At 36.8% G+C, this 19,241-nt stretch overlaps 1 protein-coding gene across 7 annotated transcripts in view; it reads right to left on the reverse strand.

Annotated features, from left to right (window-relative positions):
- CPEB3 (cytoplasmic polyadenylation element binding protein 3) overlaps positions 1-19,241 on the reverse strand; it is a 79,986-nt gene that overhangs the window by 52,680 nt on the left and 8,065 nt on the right. For all 7 annotated transcript variants that reach the window (XM_041461422.1, XM_041461425.1, XM_041461427.1 and 4 more), the window contains exon 2: positions 18,244-19,154. In XM_041461422.1, the coding sequence (XP_041317356.1) occupies positions 18,244-19,154 (911 nt within the window). The remainder of the gene's footprint in view (positions 1-18,243; positions 19,155-19,241) is intronic.

Genomic DNA, 19,241 nt, shown 5'->3' on the forward strand with positions numbered 1-19,241 from the left:
GTGCCTACTCTAAACTGAAGACCCAATTTCCCTTATCCAACATGCCAATGCTGTCTTTAGTATAAGTGGACTACCATTATTTTCTATACGCATTTATTTAATCTATTGAGCACTTCTGGCAGTCAAACATGATGTTCAAAGAATAATACTTGATTTCTGTTAGAAGCTATACTAAGTACTGAAGTTCAAATGAGCTCACTCGTTTTCAATTCTTTGTTGATGATTCTTGTCTTCTACAGCTGCTTAGAATTCCATCATTTGTATACTGTATTTAAAAGAATACTTGCTCCCCTATCCAAACGGAGCAATAAACTGAAACATAAAATAAAACGTATGTATGTCCAGCAAATCAAAGTAGATCCTAGGGAAAAAAAAAAAACCTCAAACCAAACAAAAACATCCAAAATGCTGAGGTTGGGGTTTTTTTCCAAAAAGAAAACTTTATTTGGTTAAAACAACTGACTTCTTAGTAATATGCACTAGTAGAGAAGAGTTTATTTCATAATCACACAAAAAAAAAGCAAGAGTAAATAAAAAAGAAAAAGCATTAACTTTGATGAAAAAAACTATTCTAGTGATGCATTAGTAAATTTATTAAATAGGATCTATATCATTCCTTCAAACCAAGAATTTTTGCTGCCTTTTTCTATCTGCATCTTTTAGATACATGTACTGCATGTAAGTGAAGAGGTCAGATGCTTCAATACCCAACTAAAACATCTTTTTGAAGAGAAAATATGAATTCAAAGATATAGCTTATATCCTAAATAGAAGTAAGGAAGTATTTTTCAGTCAGATGTGTGCCCTGACCTGGTTTACTATACAGCCATAGCAGAGCTGAGCTGGCAAAACCAGCACTGGTAGGAGAGCTAAAGGGCAGGACTGCAGCTTTTGCCACAATGGTAGTTTATTCCAGCTTCAAACATTCCTGAGATTACAGTCTTAGAGGTCAGAAGGCGTGAGTTCAGAAGAGGACACAGCCTACAAATTGAATTTAATTGCCCTTTATTAACATATGTATGTTATATTTTAACTATGCTACTATAGCAGCAAATCCCTGGGAGGTCCTGCTTTGCTCTGTAACCTGCCAAGGAGCATTGCACATGGACACAAGTGGAAAAAGGGAGAAAGAAATCATAGCATGGCACAAGGCTAGGCAGGGCAGGTTTGTCAGAATGCTGCATCTTCCTAACCTTTTAAGGGGCACACAAACCTGCAATATATTTTCAGGATTAAAAGAGACCTACATTAGACACAGGAAGATCAATTTAATCAAAATCCTTTACCAGGCAATTATAACACTTCCCATTATAGCACTTGAGCAAGATAAATCTAGTAAAAGAAATTTTAGATGCAACAGCTTTTACGAGTATGTTGTGGCAGTGCATAAGTATAACGTGTGCTGACTACAGACTTTGCAGTGTGGGTGATAAAACACAAGTAAGGGCTAACATTCTAGCTCCTAAATAAAAGGGTTATTACTATTTTTCTCAGTACCTTTCATTTCAGTAGCAACTCATTTGTACTCAGCAGATTTGAAAACTGTTTTCTAAATTCAGCAATTTCTTCCAAGACGACTGGTGCTTCTGCATACACACACAATTATGTTTCCTCATTTCTCAGCATGAACAGGTTCTCCTGGTTTTGTGAGCTGATACTGTTCCAGCTCCTGGATTTGCCTTTTGCACTGTTTCCATAGGCCACCAGTCTATTGCCAAACAATCCCAACAACATAAACAATTCATAAAGGTCCTTAGCAGCACATCAGAACTTGGCAAGAAAGTTCTGGGACTAGGACCATGAACTAAAATCAAAATATATACAAAACACAGAGTGATAAAACATAATAAATAAGTTGGAAAAGAAGTTTGAAAATCCAGCCAGTCTGGAAGATTTGCTGGGATATCTTCCTACAGAAGACAAAGCTCCTAAGACCTACTTAGATAAACTGCATTATGGATAAAAGAGAAATCTCCAGCTACCAGGCACTGCCTTTGGCTACACAACAATCATTAAGTCAGCAAAAGATTAAGTCCAGCCTGCCCATGTTGGATTGTGTTTCTGCTGTGTGCAGACAGCAGCTCCCTCTTTGTTAGCTGCTGGTGTATATGGCAGCATACTTCAGTTCTCAGAATTCTCCAGACTTGAAAGAAAGAAAAACAGTTTAGTAATCAGAGCTCTTAGAGAAGAGATGCATCCCAAAACTTTAAATCCCAGCCCTTCATGGCTGCTATCTACACATTCATCTATGCCATGGACCTCCTCAAAGTGGACATCAATATAGTGAAAAATCACAAATGCATATCAGGATCAGATTTTGAAGGATCACAAAGTGAAATGGACCTTTAGTTGGAGCTGGGTCTCAACTTTCTACCTCTAAAAATCTAACTTGTAAGTCTGATAAAAAATGTCACATAACACAGTGTCTATAGTATTTTAATTAAAAAATAATCAAAACCAAAGAGTAACTGCCAAAAATAACTGCAGAGGCAATACACTAAAATAAAATGAGAAAATACAACAATATGCATTTTATCTGAATCTTACCCTTTCGGGCATATGCATTATGCTAGTCTTTAATTACTCAGCCATGATAATTATTCAGAAGTCTCCAGTCTCCATCCAACACACATAATGAATGAAGTCTAGGAATGAATCAAAACAGTGCTTTGAAGAGGTCTGTTTTATCTCTAGGACAGATGCCTGTATCACTTACTCTAGGAGATGGCTGAGTTGTAATAAACGCATCAGCAAATTCCAGGAAGGCAAAAGTAATTTTGAAAGTTATCTTACTTATGAAACAAATATTACTTAGCAGTACTGACACATTTGTAACAATTGAAATAAAAAGAATTTTTTTTCCCATTTGTTGTACCCTGTAACATGGTAGGCTTTGCCCCCTTCCAACTCACAGCAGGGGCATGTAAGGGCAGGGCATACCCAGCACTACTCCAGGTCCCTCCCAGTAGATACACAAATCATGTCTTTACTGCTGAGAGGAAAAGATAAAGAATGAGAAAAAAATAAAAGACTACATCACAAATGACAACGTCAAGATCAAATCTATAGCTAGAACCATAACAGGTGAGAAGTGGATCTTAATACAGCCTGATTTCCTCATGAACCCTCTCAGCTTGAATAGGTAGCCCCAAGTAATTGGAACTAATGAACTAAAAAAGGAAATGACTGACCTATCCCATGGCAGAGACATGAAGAAAATGCATCTTGCTCCAAAACCTGATGCTGTATCATTTTCTTCTGACTCTGCAGAGGATTATGGCAGAAGAGACTTGACCATTAATTATTAAACTACAAAAATTAAAAAGGGACAAGTTTTACCCTAAGAATGCTTGTCAGCAACCTAACTCATGGTGCCCAAGCCCAGCTATCATCCATACTCAAAATCCTTAACCATGAAACACAAGGTTGCATGTTTTAAATCCTTGTTGGCATGGTCATCTACACCTGTAACATAAAATACACATGGAGTTGAGAGGCATCCCTCATCTGCATATCTTTTACTGTGCAACAAATCCTCAGGTATCTGGATCCTCCCAAAGACATATTTCCCTGGGCCCACATATTTCAGTTCACTGACTTCCTACTAAACTTCCTATATTCTGAGCACTATCTCAGTTTCAGTAATTTATTTCAGTGCTCTTCATTTTCATGCTGCCCTAGATTTGTCAGCTTTCTGCACCAGTATGTGGCACAACACAACCCAACTCTGCTGAGCAACAAGATGGCTTCGACTCACAGAAATATTAACTGTTTCCAGAACACCACAGCTCCAGTGAAGCTCCAAGGAGTCATCAGAGCCTGCGACATTACACGTAGTATTTTGATCAAAACAATGAGATCTAGGGAACAGCTAAAACTCTTATGGCTTAAGCAACTTTCCTATCAATGCAAACTTCTTCTCAGGGGTCACTGCTGTGTTATTTTATTTATCCATAAACCTGGATTTGGCTGGACAGAATTGCTAAGCATTGCCAACAAAAGCTGAAGTCAATGGAAGCACAGCTTTGAATAAATACAGGGTAAAGTGCCAGCACTGTTTCAAACAGGGCTCGCTCATTCTGTTCTAGCACCTGCAGCACAGGTAATTACTAAGAACACAAGGAAAACAAGTTTGTCTTGTTTCAGTATCTCAATTCAAAATAGCAAAACCAACAACTGCAAAAAAAAAAAAAAAAAAGTATTCTGAAGTTTAGCTTGGGACATGCTCAACATGCCATGATGGTGCACACGAATGATCACATCCAGCACACTCTAAATGCTCGCTGGGCAGTCCTTCACTTCTCACAGCTTCAGGTGGGATACACTTGCATTTTCAGGGAAGTTTAAAAAAAAAGTATTTCAAAATATAGGAAATCCAAGGAATATGGTCACGTGGTAAAGTAAAATTATCACTATACAAAAGAATTTAAGAAATTGTAAATAGCAAGTGTTACTTCCTTTGCAGCTTGGTGCTGGAATGCTGCCAACAACATGACCGACAACCCAGATACACAGAGAACTAGAACAACCAGAAATCTCAGTAATTCTTCCTTATATTTGATTTAATAAAAAGATGAAATAAACCAAAACAAATAAGAAGACATAAAATGTAGGTAGGATGGAACAATAGGGTGAATTTGTCTATGCCCATAATGAGGTAAAACTACTAACACCAAGTCTTAATGGAATTTTATTTGAATTCCGCTTTCTTTTTACCTTTCCAGTTAATTTTGGGTAGCAGTAAACTAAGGTGGATTTGTTGTGTTCCTTTAGTGGAACAAATTGAGGAATGTTTTCTTATGTTATTGTTGCTCTTGGAATGTGCACAGAACACATCAACTTCTTAATATTCGTCTTTTCTCAAGATTACCAACTGTAGCACATTTTATTTTCATAGGTGTTCAGAAGTTCACTGGGCAAAAGGTGAACTTTTTAAAGCCTATTTAGAAGGTTACTAAGAAAAATAAGGAAGACTAATACACACATAAAACAATATCTAACTGTATAAAGATTATGGAAATTTCCTATGTAATTTGAAAAATACTATTTCAAAACTCTAGTTAGTATTTAGTCACCTTGTCTGTGTTATATAAACTTTCATAGTTCACATGCAAGAACTCGGACTGAATCCAAAAGCCTTGAAAACTTGACCTACTCAAACAATTTTTCCATGAAGAAAGGTAAAGCTGTATTCAAACTTTAACAGCTTATAAATTCTGAGTTCTAAAATCTTTTAGTGAAATATTTGCATTTCTTATTTTCGGGTTAACTAAAAAGCACAGAAATATGAAGAGATACAATCACAATCAGCGTTATATAAAATTACAAAAACTAATACAATTATATTATTTGGTTCATATGTCCCTTTACTTCACAGCTGAGATTTCCTTTTTGCACACCCTTAATGTACATGTTCTAAATATATAGAAGAAAGTTCAGTCTTTATAGCTATGACTTAGTATCACACTTACTAAACTTGGCTATGCTGTCAAGTTCCTGAATATTCAATATTTGCTTGCAAAGTGGGGAAAGAAAGTAATTTAATTTACACTGCATTCTCCTAAAAACAGCTGATAGTTCTTCCAATACACATTTTTATAATACGCCAAGCATACTATTTACATGATCATTAGTGTTATTTCTTCATTCAATGACAGTCAAGCACCAAGAGTCAAATGCTCCAATGGGGAACACCACCTTTTACCTTGCCTCCATCTTTGCAAAGAGAAATATGATCATGTAATACAACTAATATTTCAAGCATCATCTTTTGCCATGAAAACAATTGAACAACGTATTTTAAAAACCCAAACAAAAACTCCACAACAAACAAAAAAAAAAATCAGAAGAATCATCAAAACATCTGTTCTTTTTACAGCCATTACACTACTGTAGGGAATGATCTGCAGACAGTACAACTGACTGAGCACTCAGTGACAGGATTTATGTTTAGTCATATTTTGTTCAATGTGATCCTTTAGATAAAAATCTGCTCATCAGTTCTGCTGCTGAATGCATCTCAAAAAGCTGATGTATCCACTTTCTATTATAGTGACTGATTCCAGTAACAAACAGTTCTAACACTTGTAAAATATAGGATTAAAGTAGTTACACCCAAGATGACCATCAATTCACAAAAACAAGCAAGGGAAAAAAAAAGATGTCAGCAGTAGAATTTACAAGCCCATTCATTATACCCTTGAGCTATTAAAATGACATAATTTAACTGGTTCATTGGCCTGCTGTGCAAGAGTTCAGCACTGATAAGTTACCTTTGGGTTTCTACCCCTCTGTTCAGCAGAATGTTGCCTATGTCCCACAGCAAGGAAAAAGTAACATTGACCTAAGAACTCCTTGCCAGACAAGTCATCACAAGTGCAAACCTCAAATCACAAAATGAAACCACTGCAGAGATGTGAAGGAGGAGGGAGTACTCGAGATGCTAGAGCTGAATAATCCCACTTTGCAGGCTGGACCACAGAACGTAAAAGACAGTAGAGACATGTTGTATAAGGAAGCTGTTGTCTCAAAGATTTACAGTCTGTCTGTGGTATGATAGCATAAAGAGACAAAATGGAGGTAGAAAAGAACACAAGTAATCACTGTCAAACAGATCTCGGAGCACCATTGCCCAGTAGCTTCACCATGGCCACCAAGCAAAGGAGACTCAAGGACTTCTCTGAAACAGTAGTTTTGTCTACAGTTACTGATCATCAGTGACAAGGAATATATTGGTAAGAGGGGAAAAAAAGTGTGTTACTGAAATGTTTAAGCCTGATGACAAATAAAATATTGTCTCTCACCCTAAATCATTGTGCTTTTAAGAAAAATGTGACTAAAATAACATCTAACTGTCACATTCCATGTCACACTCCTGTTCCATTTCTGTTGTGCTCAGGAAATAGTGCCTCCTGACAAAAATCTTGTAGGTGTCAGAACTCCAGTAGCTATTTCAACAAAAGAGAGATACCACGTTTCATGTCCTGCTCTCACAGGACAAGATCCTCACCTACAGGTGGTCAAACTGTCCTTAGAGGGGACAGTAATGTTTCATTTCAGAAGAGGAAATGGTACAGTGGGGATCATTGTTCCAAGGCCTAGGGGGGAACTGGGGCTATTCACCAGTATTTACTCATAGGCCTAAAGCAGGCCAGAAACACTGGCAATGAAAAACAGAGAAGACAAGGAGGTGATGCCACTTTGCATTCAGCAGGACTTAATGAAAAAATTTAACCTATTAGTTGCAACATACTTTTAATTACTAATTACTTACCAATTACTCATGTGAACTACCCAAGTCTTAACTTTATACTATTATATAGCACGATTAATATGCATGATAAATTGTGGCACACAACAACCCACTCTGCCTCCTTCTTCCTAAGGGGATTGAGAATAGTCAGGTAGCAACTCCTGTCCATCCTGGGACTTTATCAAGGACATAATCATAGAATCCCAAACTGCCTCAGACACCTTCATTTAAAGGAAACAAAACTGTAGGCATTCTCAAGCTGTGCACCTACTTCTAAACATGAGGTGAAGACTCCTGCATAGCCAGTGAGATACCAGGCAAACCTTTTCCTGAAGCGTCATTATGCTAGAAACTCTAATTTAAAAATATTTGCTATTACGTATTTGATCATCAGCAGAAATACCAAAGGCTGCACATACGCAACTGAACTGGAAACAGCAGAGAGTAGCAGTCCAAAGACCACTTGTAACGTCAAGCTCCACTTAGAAGAAGGAAGGACAGAAGCAGAGCAAAAAAAATCCCAGTCCAAAATTATGTTTTAATTAGAAGCAACTCTTCAGATCAATTATAAGCAAGCAATTCTATTTCAGATTAAATTTTATAAACAAAGGAATTCTTCCTGTGGCAAGTACTGAATCATCCCACATATGAAAAAGAAGTTCAATTTAATAACAAATTCAGAATTAATTTGTTAAATATATTACCTTCATCTGATAATATATTAAAATAGTAACTGAATCACACTATGCATACTTCTATCTTTTATTGCCTAAGGGCCTTAAAGGCATAGAGGATATGAGGAAAAGAATAACTAACTATATCGTGTATAAAATCTCTGAACACTTACATTAAAATTCTTTAAAATAACCAGAATAAAAAATTCTTTCCCTTAGATAAGAAGAGGCCATGAGCAGTTGTGTTGTCAGGTAGGTGTTATGCATTCAAATTACAGCTGTACATTTGGATTGAATTAAAATAATTCAGAAATCACAAGACACAAGTGTGAACAGCCAATTAACCAAAAGGAAACCTCCTTTTTGCAGAAATTGAAAACCATATTCATATGAGCAGGAAAAGCACTTTCCTTTTACATCATAAGATCTAAATTGATCAGCACATGGCAAATTTAGTAAAGATTGCTCCAGACAGAAAAAATGTCTTGAGATAAAAGCCTACCTAATTTGCAACAGAATTCTCTTTTTTTTTTGCACAGGGTAATAAAAACTGACAGGCACCTTAAGAAAATGTTGCTACAAGGAAAGAACCAGGATTTTCAGCCACTTACATATATTCAGGGAAACTGTAAGGTCAGCACGAATGGACAACAAATGTCTAGAAAAAGTCTAGCACGACTGAGAAGAAAAATTTAAAAACACCAGAAGTCAGGAGAAAATAACAGCCTCCATAACTGCTCTTCACATTCATAGAGGAAATCAGGTAAACAGAGAAGACCGATAAATAGTAAGAGAAAGCAATTTCATCTATCCAACTCAGTAACTGATGAGGAGCGTGGCAACATCGTAATCAAAAGGAGCCAGTCAGTGGAACCACTAAAGCTAGTCCAAGTAACAACGTCAGTATCTTGTATATCTGACCCGCAAAATAAAAATTAAAGAACTGCAATAACTGAAGCAGAATATGAAACTATACATGACAAACATTGTTTCTAGCTTTTATGACTGAAATTCAAGGATGTCGTCTCTTACGAAGCACAGTGCAGAAATAACGTGGCATTATGCATTACTGACACAATACCCTGGGAAAGATGATTCCTGCTTCTTGAAAGACTAGGATATGGCTGATCTAACAGGGTCTTCCACAGACAGCATTTCACATGCTGCTACGGGCAAAGTGACCACATAAATGGAGACAAAAAAGTAACCAGTGCAATTGAGGTAAGAAAGAAAATGGCAAAACGGGAAAGAACTGCTAGTGCCCGATTAAATCTGCTAAAGAAGTGTGAATGATGCAGTTTCTTAAGGGCAAACCTTGAGACCAGTTTCGTTGAGATCACTTGAGATACTTGAAATGAGTAATGCCGGTTATTAAAGTAGAAACATAATATTTACAAGATATCATCAACCCAGAAGAGGTAAGCTCATCATACAAAAAGAGCTGAAGAACAGCAGCAAAGTAGACTGATATTTAATAGCACTAACTACAAGGTCATGACCTCAAGAACTCAATCTTCACCATAAAGTAGGACCTCAATCAGTAAGAGTGGCACAGAAAATAGAAATACAGGAGTTTTTTAGTTGATTTCTGAACAATTATAAACCATAAATATAAATGTTATGTGTGAAAAGGTAAACAAAATTGTAGGTTGTATGAAAAACTATGCATTTCATATGGTTGCCTTTTGAATCTGTGCATGCCTGTATTCATAAAAAAAGTTCTTTCCATTGTGTTTGTCCTTTTAAATTAATTCTCCTTGCTCTACATGTCCAGTGGAGCCAAGGACTGAGCTATATTTTGAGACATTCACCAGTTCAAGTTTATATTCAAACAAAGCTACTGTGCCAGCAAAATAATTTGCAAGAAAACTTTTCAGTTCCTATACAAAAATGAAGCCTTTAAAAAAAAAAAACCTTTAAAATTTACTACACTCCATTTTCAAGTGGTTTTGGATGGCATGCACAACAGCCGATACTTCTCCCTTGCCTAGCAAGAAAAAAAAAAGTTATACAAGTAATCTACTACTTTGTAAAACCATGTCAGAAGGGTGTTTCTGTTTGGACAAGAGAGGTGAGACTGTCTGCAGAAACTTGCATCAAAACATCACCTGTAAAATCTGCTGACAATTATGGCTGATTTTTTTACTCAGAAGTCACAGGTACAGCTTCACTTATTAGCAGCCAAAAGTAAAAGGAGCCACCCACCTGAGGACCCCCACCACTAAATGTTTCATCTGGTCCAAACTTTTCAAATATCATTTGCAAAAATTCTCATCCACAGAAAGTGCATGGGTATATTGTCATGTTGCATTGCCATATTTGAAAATGCCACAGCTCCCCTTCCATTCTGTACTATGCAAGTCCTACTTTTTCTTGTTCCTGACTTTTGTTTTCTCTACTCTCTTGTTCTTTCTTAGTCTTCCTGCTACACAGTCAGCTGCTACTTCAGGCTTTGTGAGTTTTAAGAAAAACCCTTTCAGTTACTGTCAGAGGTCTCACTGTTCTCAATTTTTTTCAATTGTCACAGGAAGAAACAATATGATCCTGGAGAGAACACAGGAGCAAGAGAATTCTTTAGTGAGGTGAAATAATTAGGTCAGACTGTTGTGGGCATCATGATTTAAAACTAGAAGTTATCTTTATAAGTAGTTTAAAAAAATTTCAAACCCACAAAGTGTGCTATAAACATTTTACACACTCGGTTATTACATACCTTAACACTTGCTAAGCACATCAACAGATGACATTAGATTTGCTTATAAGCCATCTGTTAACGTGCTAACAATCAGTTAATACATTAATAATTTGTTAACCCTTTACAAATGTTAAGGTCATGCAGTAAATGGGAGTAACACTAGCTACCTCCATGTTAATTCATCAATGTTTTTAACTCATCTCTTTCACAAAGCAAGCTACTTCAGCAGAATGAAGCAGCAACCTTCAACAAGGAATTAGGAAATTTTCATTTAATCCAAAACAATATTTAACCACTCAAGTGTTTTAAAACAAAGTGTTTGCTCTGTTTATTTCAGCAATTTAGAGAAGAAGCTACAATTCCAAAGACTTTCTTTAGGAAATGAGTCTTACTTGCAAAAAAGAGCCTCACTCAGAGAATAAAACCCAGAGAGCTTTGGTGGGTGAATTTCTTTGTTGTCTGACATTTCTCATTAAACTATCAGCTTTAAGTTGCCTACAGTGTTGCCAAAAATAACTTTTTAGGATTAATCTTTTTAAGCTGAGCACCTTCACAATAATTCTACATTGGAAAGGTGAATTTCACCAGAACATCCATTTATGACTATGACATAAAACAAAATCATATATAAAAAGTCCATGATAAAGCCATAATGAACACTTTTATCCTTTATGTCAGAAGTGCGTCTGTCCATCTGTGTGAAAATCCATCCCAAGTCATATATTTTGGAAGCTCAGTTTGGGCATGGGGAAAGAAAATCAGATCTGCATTTTCAGACTAAGTTATCACTTGGTTAAAATGTCTAGATTTCTAGAATTCAGAACTTCTAGCCAGCATTCTCATTGAATTTGATTAAATGTACTTTAAAACCCTAAATGCTATTAATTTTGCAAAGGACTAAGCGAAGACAGCTACAGGGATTTATTGGGCCTTTCTCTGTAACCTGAAGCATTGACACAGAAAGTGGAAGAGCAGAGGTCAACTCAAATGAGACGTCTTGTGGAAAAAAAAAGAATCAAAATACAGGAACAGGAAGAAATAGATGTTTGAAAGCAGCTGAACAGTTCAAGGATGGATAAGACAAAGAAAATGGGCCATGCCCACTGAAATCTATTGACAATGCTCTTTACACATAACTTTCATTAACTTTGTTAAACCAAGAACAAAGAACTATGGAGTTGATCAAAAGCTTCTTAACTTTGGTGATGAATTATGTGAAATTTATAATTCTAACATGCAACAGAATCTGTGGTTTTGCTTAAGTAGTTTATTTAGACTCCAGAAATTTAAAAGAAAATTGTTTCAAATTCTTGCAAATTTTGCAAAGCCATCCAGAAAAAAAAATAATTAGGAAGAGCAGGAGTTATTCTCCAGAATCTTGAAGATGTACAGAGAACATCAACAACATACACAGTTGAAGGAAAAGTCAGTATCAAAGAAATTAAATATTTTGCTTCTTTTCTCTTCCTTGATGAAAAATTCTTAATTTCAGAGTAATTGCTATGTAGCATAAACTGAAAGTTTTCACAGGAACCAATTTGTTGTCTTCACTTTTTAATGCCTAATTGGAGATTCACACAAACAGCAAACTTAAGAGACTGCAGTGGATGTTCTGTTTTCAAAGACCTATATTCTAAATATTTCAGAAAAATCCTACAATTTTTCAGTCTTCTCAGATTGAGCATTGAGAAGAAAATGAATTTCCCAAACCCTGAGCCTCTTATTTACCTCTGTAGAATGGACTTCACATCATCCCTTCTAACACTGTTGTGACAAAGCAGATCAGTACCTATCCTGATTGGTACAGTGCTTCTCTCCTATAAGATCTTAGAAAAATTGACAACTCTGTCTCTGGAATGAGCTTGAGAAATGTGCAATAAAGGGACAAAGCCACTTTTCCACAACAAGAAGGAAAAGGAAGACATCAATTAATTGCGATTCACAAATCTACTCATAGCTTGTAGGAAAAGACAGAATCTTATAAATGAAACTTAAGGAAATAAAAATGTTGACCAAGTCTGAACAAACATAAGCAAAGTTTCTGTGACCTTTCACAACTTGCATTTTTAAAACTCTAAAATTTACACATAATAATAAAATCATTACACAAACGAAGATCTAATTCTATATACAAAAATTTTACATTCTTCTAACTACTGAGACAACTGCTTAGTACCAGCATGTGCAGCATTCTAACAACTGCTTAAAAGCAATGCTTTTGTGAAACATGGGAGAATTAGATTAAAAAAAAAATTAAAAAGAACATGGCAGTGCTACCCTATATTTAGGTACAGAACATATAAGACATCACATTAGCCTAAAAACTGTGAAGTCTAGAATAGAAGCAGAATTCAGATGTGTACTGTTTAAGGTAAGACCACTTTCAAACTTTAAACTAAACAGTGCTATATTTCTAGCTTCCCCTTAGTATAGGTCTGCTAGAAATTACTTTTGAGTGACCTTCATGAAAGGAGAGCTATTTTACCAACGGCTAGCAAATAGAAATATTCATCATTCATTCAGCAAACTCTTTTTTTTCCTTGAAGAACCACCACAACCTGAAAACACTACTTTTCCAGGTCCCCCTTCCTCTTACATTCCATTCACAAAAGCAGTCTAGGCAAATAGATGAAACCTGGGAGACGTGATCCAAGAAGGGAAATAGCAAAATGAACTCCATGCTCTTCCCCTTCCCTTCTACTGTTCCTCCCAAAGACAGATAAACCCTCTACCAAATTTTTAAGACAGAATTATTGATTCCCTGTTTGATATTAATACCTTTAATTTTTTTAAGGAAGTGCTGTCTATGTACAGAGCTGATCATAACATCAGCTGCCTACCAAACTCAGACCTTTGCTCTACCTGCACTAACTCTGACAGATTAACTGATTGATTACTTAAAATCAAAACTCTGACCAATAAGCAATTAGTGCTCAATTATCATACTTTGAATATAAAACAGCTGTGTGCTTTTTTCTTGTGCCATTCCTATGTTTTAGTTAATTTGAACATGCAGACATTTACAATTCAATCAAATTTAAAATCTAACAAAAAATTGTAAAATACTTCACAACTACTTCAATAGAATATCATGTGTCACTTGTATCTGTTACACTGGAAGACTACTGAGATACTACAATATGTGTTCCCACATTTAAGTATTCAGAATCCAGCTACAGTTAGTAGCTGGTTCTAGTTAGTAGTACCAACAGAAGCGTGTAAGAAAGCGGGAGGGGGGGAAGCAGACCTAGGTACTTTCCTCTTTTTTTTTTCTTTCTGACCATAAAGTTGCAGGCTGCCAGTGCTTGTGCATCATCACACAAGAAAAATAAAGACTGAATTACATGTTAAGAAACAGTTTTTAAGGTAACAGTAACACTACTAAGTGTGGTTACCTACTAAACTTCCAAGAAGCTAGAGCCCAGAACAACAAATTTAGACTAAAGAAATATACTGGTTTAAAAATTAATCTTTAAATAGACTTATTACATAGTTGCGTACAACTATTTCTGACTGAAAAAGAACCCTCTAGATTTAAAAAAGGTTTTTAAAATTAGTAACCAGAGTGTACTAACCAGTAAAAGTCCTTTACTCATAAACACACAACTTCAATTGTTACACTCATGAATGTTCCAATACTTGAACTCTACATTTATACATATATACACACTTATATTTAAACACAAACTCATTGCATGTTAGAATTGGCATTTTGTTTAAGTATGAAATATTGAAGTTATAAAAAATTCCTAAATTTCACTTATACTTTTATCTGGTCCAGACTAAGTCCAGTTAAAAACAATGAAGAAAAAAACACCACACCAAAACACTTCCCCAAAAATCCTTTCTCAGTCTCCCTGCAAAAGATAGCATGTTAAAACTATCTTTATACACAATAAACACCACCTTTTTTATTTCTGCCAGAGAAATATTTATCAGTAAAGCTGCCAAGAATGGTTTGATGCATGCCAGAATCTTCAGAGCACAAACTGCAAAGCATATTTTGTTTCTAAAGAACATTACTTGGAAAACAGCAAAACTCAGCACAGTTTCTGGAAAATTGTTACAGTGTTGCTATAATTAAAAATCCACAAGGTAGACATACTTAATTAGAATACTGGTCTGCAAACATTTAATTCCTTCTCTATCTTCCCTGCAAAGAGAATTTCTTATCCTTGCCTCCAAGGGTCTATTTCAGGCACTATCAATCCTCCTAACCCCACAAGCTGTGTCCCAGTATCTTCACATGGCCAAAAGCCGAAAGAAATACACCATTTACCTGAGACAAGTGAAGGGAAAGAGAAGCTCAGAAGCAGGAAATGACAACAGTTCTGTACAAGCCCCACCACTCTGCTGGAAAATGGAACTGAGCCACTGCCAGGAGAACGGCGTCCCAGGGACAATCAGTTAATGCCAGCCCCAAATGCCAGAGCTGAGGATCACCTAACAATAGCGTAAAAGGACTGCTTGCCACACAACAGTCAGAGACCCTGCACCTGAACCACTCAGAAGCCAAAAAAATACTCAGAAGAACAAACTGGCCATGTTTTTGTATTTCCTCTCTGGCCTAGTTCCACACCTGTTCCCATGATCTCATCTCCAGCTCTCACCTGCTACATTACATTTCATTCCAGACTGATCACTTCTCTTTTCCTTTCAACTATCAGCTTTGGATCTCCATTTTTTTAATATATACAGTGCAATTGATTTTTTCCAGTAAGTGTATGAATGTAGTCTCCCTCAAAGCATTTTTAGTGGCCTTTCCACACCAATAACAAGGCAAACACCAGCAGAGTTCCTACCAAGTTGTAATTTAAATCTTCTAATATGTTTGCAGCACAACTCCTTGGGACAGCCACCAATTGGTTTTGACATATAAGATGCACTAAAGAATTACTCAAATTAAGGGACGAAAATATGTAGCATATTGCTTTATTTACATGTTTTAAGAGAAATATTTTAAAATTGAACATTTTTTCCTAGAGCAAGATACATCAATAGCCAAGTATCAACTATCTTCAAATATTATAGACTCAGAACACAAATCTCAGTTACAGATCTTTTCTGATCAAAATGATCACTGCAAAGACCTGAACTACAAAACAGCTCTCCCTGATGTTATTTCAAACAGTGAAGATATTAATAGTATTCTTCTTTCTTAGAAAGCCTAATAATCCTAACATAAAATAACAGGTTAACACAAAGAACTTGCTAATGTGCATAAGTGTTGCTAGGAAGTTTACTGGAAGGTATTTCTAAAGTTGCTCAAAACCACACAGTTATGGAGGGTGGCAGATGTAAACGGATAAACCTGCCAGAACTACTTGATAGTGCTGACAAGCAGAACTTACTGTGTCAACATATTGCCCAATTTAGGGGTGGGGGGAAGAAGAAAAAAGACAACCAGAACCTTGGCAGCAAATATTAAACTCTTAGACTAATTTGAATTTCATTTTTATCAGTGCCACTAAACAGTTGTCTCCTACCAATGGTATGGTTTCAAGATGTCTTTGGCATTTCGTAAAGTATAGCAGTAATCAACAGTAACCCAGATAACAATTTTTAATAAGCAAAATTCAGCAGCTTGTATTTTAAAAAAAGAAGCCTAATAGGAAAAAAAAATACAAGTGTTCTGAGTCTTTGAAATCAGACTGTTATACCAGCTGGTGCTGAGAATAGCCTACGCATTTGCTACATGAAAATACCAGGTTAAATCCACAGAGAAGAAAACAAGTTTCCAATTTACATATTGGCTAATACTTTAGTTTTTTTGAAACCTTAATTTCAAAATCAAAAGAACTTTTCTTTAAAAGCAGTTAGCTATTTTTTTCCTTGTGATGAGTAAATATCTGCCAGTTTAATTTGTGACAATTTACAGTCACAATAATAAAGTTCTGTATTCATTAAAGATGTATCTCACTAACCAAACCACAGAAATAAGACCATTTACTGTTGTTTTCACTACTAATTGAAATATACCAAGATTTGTAATGTCTTACATGTAGACAATTCAGAATACTTGTAAATTGAAACACACTTCCCATTCCTAAAAAATGACTGGGAGCTATTAGCTTTTATGGTGCTGTGCTCTGTGCAACATAGTATTTACAGCATGCAAATTGTGTCTAAAGTGTAATCTTCCTCCAGCCTTCAGTGCTTCAGAGACATTAACCAGCAGCTCACCAGAAGCCACTCCACCTTCATTTAGGGCAGCCAATAAAAAAATTGCAACTCTCCCTTTAAACAGAATGAAGCAGCAAAATGAAATTTCAGGGCTGACTATAAGATGTCCTCTTTGAATAGGACTAGAAAGTGCATATATTTTACTTCCACAGTCTCCTAAAATAATGGGGGTGGGGATGCATTTATTTGATTTCTTTTTTTACTCTGTTTCTAAAACTAAGTGTCAATCTAAATGCTATTCTTACCAAACTGCTAAGTTAAAAATGTTTGAGAGGTCATACTTTCTTGAGGAAACAACTACCTAAAGAGCAAGCATATATGAATGATTTAACTGAATTTCACAGCAGAAAATTTTGACCTGTCTGACACCAAAACAGCTAACCTAGAAAAGGTCTGAGATTCATTTCACCTAGTATAGATATAACTGCAAGTGCAAGCTCTGATTTTTTTCAACTTAAAATGGATTTCACAGCATGACAGGTTTCATTCTGCATTAAAATTGCAAATCTTCCATTTGGCCCAGTTTCAGCTGCAATTGATCTGCTTTGTCGTCATAGATTTAAAAAAAAAAACAGTGAAGGGCACTGCAGCTTTAAATATTTCAGAGCTGTGTAGCTAGTAAATAGACTCCATTGCAATATGGCTCTGAAGGTCGTGTCCTATTGTCTCTTTTCTCTGCAAATATTCTGAGCAGCATAAAATGGTTTATTTAATACAATACTTTCCTGTCATTTCTAAATCCTGTCAATTGTATTAGGCATTTCCTTACTGGAAAGGACACATACGCCAGTCTTTCCATACACACCCACGCTGCTTCAAGATGTATTCAAAACGTCCACTGTGAATATAACAGCAGGGTGTACGTATTAGATGTACACAGCTTTTCATATGGATGCCTTATGTGAGCAGACTCCCTGTTAAATCCCACCACAACATAAGGACAATTAGTTATTGCAATGGTGATAAAATAATTAACTGAATTTCAGGTCAAGAAGCATCTTTGGTTAAAATTAACAGCCCAGTTAGAAAACTGAACCAGCAATTTCAACATCTCAGCTTTCTCACATATAGGAGAATAGGAAAAAAAATTCTAACACAGCACCACGGGAATGTAGTCTGCCAAACCTGTTTTTCATGAAGGCTACTATCTTTCCGATGCTAAAAAAAGAGCAAAAAACAACAACAAAAAAACCCCATATACGACATTTAACAATAAGTTACAAGAAAAATAAGATTTTAAACCTTAAGCTAGAATTGGAAATCTTTGTGTATGCACTCCCTAGGTTCAACCCCACTTCTTTCATGTAAGGTGACTATTTGATGAAAACATGAGTTATGGAGATGTCACTCAGACAGAACAGTAACACGAAACATAGCCTTACAAAAAATAGAAATTTGTGATAGCTGTCATCATGCAGAAGGTGCGTGTAGTCACTTACCTGAAAAGGCAACAGATTGTTGCCATTGTCCGTCCTGAACGCGTTGTCTTCCATCCAGGATTTGGGGGTTAAGGGTGCAGCCCGTGGGAACTTCGGAGGGGCAATGACATTGCTGGAGAAGGGTTTTTTAAGGGGTGAAATGGGATTGAGGGGGGAGGGCACGCCGACTCCCACTCCCACGCCAACCCCCACTCCAACTGCCCTTCGAGGGTCCCTACCAGCCTGCAGCCCACCCCAAGGGTTGGAAGGTGTACTCCAAGCCGCATTTTGGTGGTTATTCCAGCTGGAGGAGGAAGAAGAAGAGGCAGAGGAGGAAGACGGTTTGCTGGTCATGATGGGCTGATGGCTGTAAGCAGCATTTCTCTGGGCGAAAGGTGCCTGGTTAGGACTCACAGGTGACCTCCGCTGCTGCTGCTGCTGCTGAGCTTGCTGCTGCTGCTGCTGATGTTGGTGGTGCTGAGTCTGAGCTAGGCCAATCTGAGGTGAGAAAGTGCCACCAAATACAGGGTTGACATGGTGTGGAAAATTCTGGAAAAGCATTGTCCCATTGACTGGAGTAATCCCTTGGAAAAAGCTATCATCCACCGTGTTTGTGGTCCCTGTAGACCAGGTGCTGCCAAACGAGGGAGACAAGGAGGTGCCGGCTGCAGGTTCTTGTTGAGGCTGGTGAAAGCTCAAGCCAGGCAAAATGGGAGACTCCATCTGCATCTTCTCCTTGCTATTTTGGGAAGGAGCCGATGTGCCGATACTAGTCACTGAACTGTTGTCTTCTGGTTTGGGTGTTTCCGACGAGATGGGTGTAGAGGGGGCTTCTGCTGAGTTTGGATCTTGCTGCTGCTGCTGCTGCCGCTGCTGCTGGGGCTGGGCTTTGCTTTTGTCCATCAGTAAATCATCCTGCATGGTTTGCGCAGCTGAAACAGTAGGGGAAAAAACCACAAAGACAGATTATTAACATTGTCATTCATACCGCAAGCCAGTCTGTTTTAATCATTTGCCAG

Source organism: Pyrgilauda ruficollis, unplaced genomic scaffold (genome assembly GCF_017590135.1).
Source record: "Pyrgilauda ruficollis isolate IOZ18807 unplaced genomic scaffold, ASM1759013v1 scaffold15, whole genome shotgun sequence".
In the NCBI taxonomy this organism is placed as follows: Eukaryota; Metazoa; Chordata; class Aves; order Passeriformes; family Passeridae; genus Pyrgilauda; species Pyrgilauda ruficollis.